Here is a 6000-nt window from a genome sequence, read left to right as displayed (position 1 = left end):
TATATGTATCTACAATAAGAGAGTTAAGTGTATATACAATACAATATGTATTTCCATATTTCTATTGTAAGAAACGAATACTTAAGTTTCCCTGCTGTATACGTATGTATATATGTACGTAAATATATATAATAAATGATAATGGAAAACATATTTCTTTTTTTTCGTAAAATGATACGATAGAATAGATACAATGAATAAATCGAATTCCATCCATTTTTGGAATTGTGATAAAACCGATAGAGTTATCAATACCAGAAGAAATTTTAAAAAAGCTCATAGCATCCCTCTCCCTCTCTCCCTCTCTCTCTCTCTTTTTCTTTTTCAACTCCGATCGAGTTATTCCGTTTATAGAACGTTGTCGTGCGTTGCTAGCATTCAACCTGTGCCCACGTATGAGAAAACTGGATTCACATGGTCCGAGGTGCGCCGAGAGTTCGCAACCTATTCAAAAGTAAGTCTCGAGAGCGCACGGTATGCAATCCTGCACGTTTATGTTAGAACGCGACAAAAGGCATTTCGTGACCGACAAGGAAAAAGAGAGAGAGAGAGAGAGAGAGAGAGAGAGAGAGAAAGAGAGAGAGAAAGAGATAGATAGATAGAAGGAGAAGAAAATCTCCATGAAATTTCCTTTCGAAAAGAGAAAAGAACGACAAACGAAGTAATTTAAACACTCTTTCTACATTCTTTCCTTCTTCTCTCTCTCTCTCTTTGACTTTTCACGGATGAAGTACTTTTATTACGAGATTCGTGATATACAAGATAATCCTTGGTATACGTAAGCAATTATCTTTACAATGGGTAGTAAAAAAAAATTTAATGTATGGTGTAGATGGTAGGTCTTCAAGAGGATCACTTATGACGACATTGTCGTCAGTGAGAAAGAAAAAGAGAAGAAAAAAAAAAGAAACACAGCAGAGAGAAAGAGAGAGAGAGAGAGAGAGAGAGAGAGAGATGTAGGAAACATCCTACTACAGTTCTACTGCGACAACGAACGACGACAAAGACGACGATGGAGAAAGAGAGATAGAGAGAGAGAGAGAGAGAAAGAGAAAGAGATAGATAGTCTTGGCTACCCACCTACTACTGTTTTACATTTTATTGCTCACCGTGGATTCAAGCGATTTACATAAAGAGAGATGAACGTTGTAGTTACACCGAGCGTCGAAAGCTAATATGTGAGAGAGAGAGGGAGAGAGAGAAAGAGAGAGAGAGAGAGAGAAATAATTCTTTCTCGGAAGACGAGTATCGTTCCAAACCGAGAGACATTTTTCGCAAGTCGAGACGAGTCGAAAGGGATAGAGATTGGAAAGATAAAGAGGGGTGATATGGGTGGTTGGATAGGTTAGTAGTGGAAAGAGCCAGAGGAGACGGGGATGGTAGTAGCAGTAGAATAACGATAGAGAAAACGAAGGTGGTAGAAAATTCTTAAAGAACGAGATAGTGTGTTAGGCGTGCAACCCATCGACAATGACAGGAAACGCAAATAAAAGGCGTATTGTGCAAATCAGATCGAACCTACCACGATCTAGGGATCACCCAACAAGCTAGCAAGCAAACAAGCAGAAAAATATATCCGAATATTTTCGTCCTCCTGTCACGTATGGTTCCGCATCGAGCATGGCAAACAACGCGCGCAACCCAAACGCGAAGGGTGACGTTATCGCTTCGTTGAAATACTAAGCTTCTATTTTCCGTGAATATCGTCAAGCGGAAATATGACTCTACACGTTCTCCATCGACCTTTTCTCTCCTCCCTAAACCCCCTCCTGCCATCTCTCTTTCTTTCTTCATCGCGATCTTGTTGAGATCAATCCGATAAATATTAGCGGATATTAAATCTTTCTATCGTAGTTGGATTTTTCTTTAACTCAAGAAATATAGAAAATATTATTTATATTGAATATAAATAAATTTCTATTAAATATAAATAAATTTCTATTCAATCTGTTCTTTTTCTTTTCCTTCCTACGTTGAAAATATTATATTGTTTAATCTTTTATGAATTTATATAATAATTTACTATGTAATTCATATAACTCATTCACTCATTTACACACACACATACCAAAGCACGCGTACGTATTTTTTAACTTCATCGCTTAACAAACTTTAATTGTTGATTCGAAATGAATGGTATCTTTAAGTATTATGTAAGTATGTTTATATAAGTACATATATATGCACTATAATTCTCACGTTATATAATTTTGACGTTAAACACCAAAGAAGGAATTTATTCGACAGACTATTGGTTAATTATATATACCAAAATTAGATAAAATAGCTTTTGATATGTCGAATTAGAAACGTACACACGGTTTAATCGAATCGAATTTGTTCGATTTACTCCTCCTCTTCCTTCTCCTCTTCTTCCTCCTTCTCCTTCTCCTCCTATTATCCTCCTACTTTCGGTAGACCGATACCCGTCGATAGATTATTCCTACGATCGTAGAAATACCTTCCCTCCGTGAGGTCTAATTGCTTCCTTTGAAATCAGGAATCACGGAGATCGACTTAACGTAGAAGTTTGTTTGGAACTCCATCCTTCCTCGGATCGGCCACAAATCAAGTAGTAGATATCTTCGTCTAACGAACGATATATATATATATATATATATATATATATATATATATATATATATATATATATATATATATATATATATAGCTACTACCATCCGTTCTAACTAAACAGCTCAAATTATAGATATCTAATGCGAACTACAAATATCATCCCTCTATAAATATTAAACAATGTATAAACCCGAGAGGCCGAGAGTGGTAATAGGGATGGGAGGGGGGGGGGGGGAGAGACCAGGGAAGTTGATCATCCTACTATACGTTAAAATTTAACATCAGAAGAAGAGAAAAAAAGAAGAAGAAAAAAAAATATCGACTTATTTTATATACGGATGCAGCACTACGTACAGGAAATCACCATAGCGTGATTGACGTAATCACATAAATCATGTGTCTTATACATAAATCATTAGATAATATAATAAGAGGATATTTCAATCGTAATGCTTTCTATTCCCGAAGAAGATAAATATTTCTATCTAGAATAACCTGTAAATCTTAATGATTTCAAAAGATAATCACACATACACACACACAAACACTCTCTCAACTTTGTGTATTTCAAGATCGTTCAATAAATCGAAAAGAAGAAAAAAAGAATAAGAAAGGGAGAGAGAGAGAGAAAGTAATAATAGAAATACAAGTCGTGCTTGTTAGTTACTATAATATAACGATCTTCGAGAAAGAAATGAGAAAGACCCTCTCTTTAGACTTTCACCCTCCCAATACGAACAATAGCACCGCACACTGTTCGTTAATCCGTAGACGATATCTATAATATCCACCACAACGAGGAAATGTAACGCATTTTATACGAACGTGGCCTTAATTGGATCCCTGCTTACTGACCTGTCAAGGATACACCTGACGGGTATAATACCTTACGCGTTGATGACCTTGCATAGTTCTTTCTTCACTCCCCCCCTCTCTCTTTTATACTCTAAATCGCGTTACTTTTATTAAATTTCACGTCGAGGTCAGCTTTATCTTTATCTTCGAACGTTTCTTTTCGAAATAATTTGATTGTAGTACGTATACTAACAACGTGATATTAACAACAAAATATTGACAAGTTTTTGAAAAAGAAAACATTATTTATCATTGATTATATCTCCCCATGAAACGTACCTATCCAATGCTTTCAAGCGTAAAAGTAGAGGTTGATTTTCGATAGAATCGGAAACGTCGCGACGCGTCCTGTCACGATGACGTCTCAATGCCACCGTGTCATAAGATGCTGGCTCGTAGTATCTGATGTATGATCTACGTGTTATCCCTGAAACATATGTAAAGTATCGTTCTATTAAATACGGATAAGTAAAATAAAAAACGAAAAAAGAAAACGTAGATAGAACACATATACACACATATGCGTACACACGTATCGTGCTTTCTTGCAGAAAAAGAGAAGAAAAAAAGAAAAAGAAAAAAAAAAGAGAAAGAAAAAGGTCGTAAGTAGATGTATATACGTATCGTATATATATGTATACACGTCTTTTAATATGTGAGCCTATGATCGGAAATCGCGTGAGAATGCGTCATAGAATCTGTCTAAAGATCTTGCTCGACACACTAAGAATAAAAAAAAGAAATATATATATATATATATATATATATATATATATATATATATATATAATTGCTATATACTTGGAGTAATTTTATTTGTCTTATTCTTTCTTATCGCGTGAAAAAAAAGGGGGAAAAAAAAGGAAAAAGAATAAAAGTTAAATAACGCAGACAAACGTAAGATTATCCTATATTTGCACATTTTTAAGTAAAATTAACGGAGTATCGTTAACGTAATAAAAAATATAAATAAATAAATAAATAAATAAATAAATAAATAAATAAATAAATAAATAAAATAAAATAAAAGAATAAAAAAAGGACAAAGAAAGAAAATAAAAGAATGTGACGATTGTATAATATCGGAAAGGGATAATCTGGTTATTTCGCGAAACAATTAAATTACAAAGGAGAACAGAGAGAAGTGAGGGGAGGGGAGAGGGTTGGTGTGTGAAGTCGTCTATCGATGGGGACGTTCTCTCTCTCTCTCTCTCTCTCTCTCTCTCTCTCTCTCTCTCTCTCTCTCTCTCTCTCTCTCTTTCTCTCTCTCTCTGCGGGCACGTTTAAAGGGTGAAAATGCTTAATGAGGGAAATAATTGAGGTGTGGGCTTTCAAAGAGAGAACTGTCGTCGTCCCGTATCGGCTCGTCTATTCTTTTGTAAAATCCTCGTGAAAATGAAATCAACTAATTCTAAGAGATCTCAAGAGTCTTTCGCGTGATTTCAATGTAAGAGAGAGAGAGAGGGGGGGAGGGAAGAAGAGGGAGAGAGAGGGAGAGAGAGAGAGGGAGGGAAGAAGAGGGAGAGAGAGGGAGAGAGAGAGAGAAAGGGAGAGGGAGGGAGAGGGGGAGAGAGAGAGAGAGAGAGTGAGAGACATTCAAGATCATGTAGGCTGAAGCTGAGAACTTTCACTGTCTGCCACGAACCAACTGAAATATATCATTGCCTGAACTTCCAAAACTTCTAATTATATTTATATAGATATCTATGCGTATATATCTTAGCTATGTATTTTACATATCATATATATATATATATATATATATATATATATATATATATATATATATTCTGTATATCTGTATTCTATGTAAATACGTAAAACGAAAGGAGTACGTCAAAGTAAATACATTCGTTAGAGTTGAGAAAAAGAGGGGAAAGGTCGACGAACGAAATTTTTTTAATTATTCCTAACTCTAGGCGAAAGAGATTATATATATATAGAGAGAGAGAGAGAGAGAGAGAAGGAGAAAGAGCTTGAAATTGAATCAATGGGATAAGACCGGTCGAACTGGTTTTAGGGAATACATTTTTGAAAATAAAATTTAAAAAAAATGAGAATTATGGAAAATGTCAGAAATATAAGAAAAAAATAAAAAAAGAAGACGGGAAACAATGTCTTGTTATTATACGGATGTTATATCTGTTTATTCTATCCAATGCTAAATAACGAAAGAAGAAGAGAGAAAAGAAAAAAAAAAAGGATAAATGAAAAAGCAGAACTGAAATGTATAACTTGACGAGAAATTTTCTCTGACAACTATTCATAACTGTACTGAACAAGCATAAATAATAAATTTGTTTTTCATTATCTCGGAGCTCGTTGACGTCGAATTAAAATCATGATGGTTACGCATATAAAGTGAAAAAGAAAAAAGGGACAACAAAAGAAAAAAAATAGAAGGAAAAAAGAGAGACGCGAACGCGAAAGGAATAGTAGTAGTAAAAAATGGGAAGCAAAAGCCCTTTATAGGGGAGAAAATGTAATAGCAAGGAGGTGGTACGAGTGTCACTCGAGAATCTCTGCATTACTCGTACCTACGCACAATTAAAGTGCCATTTGGGGTCG

The 6000-nt window shown here is 34.9% G+C and overlaps 1 protein-coding gene across 6 annotated transcripts in view; it reads right to left on the bottom strand.

Annotated features, from left to right (window-relative positions):
- Positions 1-6000, bottom strand: part of LOC124949768 (disintegrin and metalloproteinase domain-containing protein 10-like) — a 41782-nt gene that overhangs the window by 25167 nt on the left and 10615 nt on the right. For all 6 annotated transcript variants that reach the window (XR_007101165.1, XR_007101166.1, XM_047495434.1 and 3 more), the window contains one exon: positions 3712-3859. Coding sequence is in view for 4 of the 6 variants with exons in the window: in XM_047495434.1 (XP_047351390.1) it covers positions 3712-3859 (148 nt within the window). In the remaining 2 variants the exon portion in view is untranslated. The remainder of the gene's footprint in view (positions 1-3711; positions 3860-6000) is intronic.

This window comes from Vespa velutina, chromosome 6 (genome assembly GCF_912470025.1).
Source record: "Vespa velutina chromosome 6, iVesVel2.1, whole genome shotgun sequence".
In the NCBI taxonomy this organism is placed as follows: Eukaryota; Metazoa; Arthropoda; class Insecta; order Hymenoptera; family Vespidae; genus Vespa; species Vespa velutina.
This window is presented reverse-complemented; position numbering and strand designations above follow the sequence as displayed.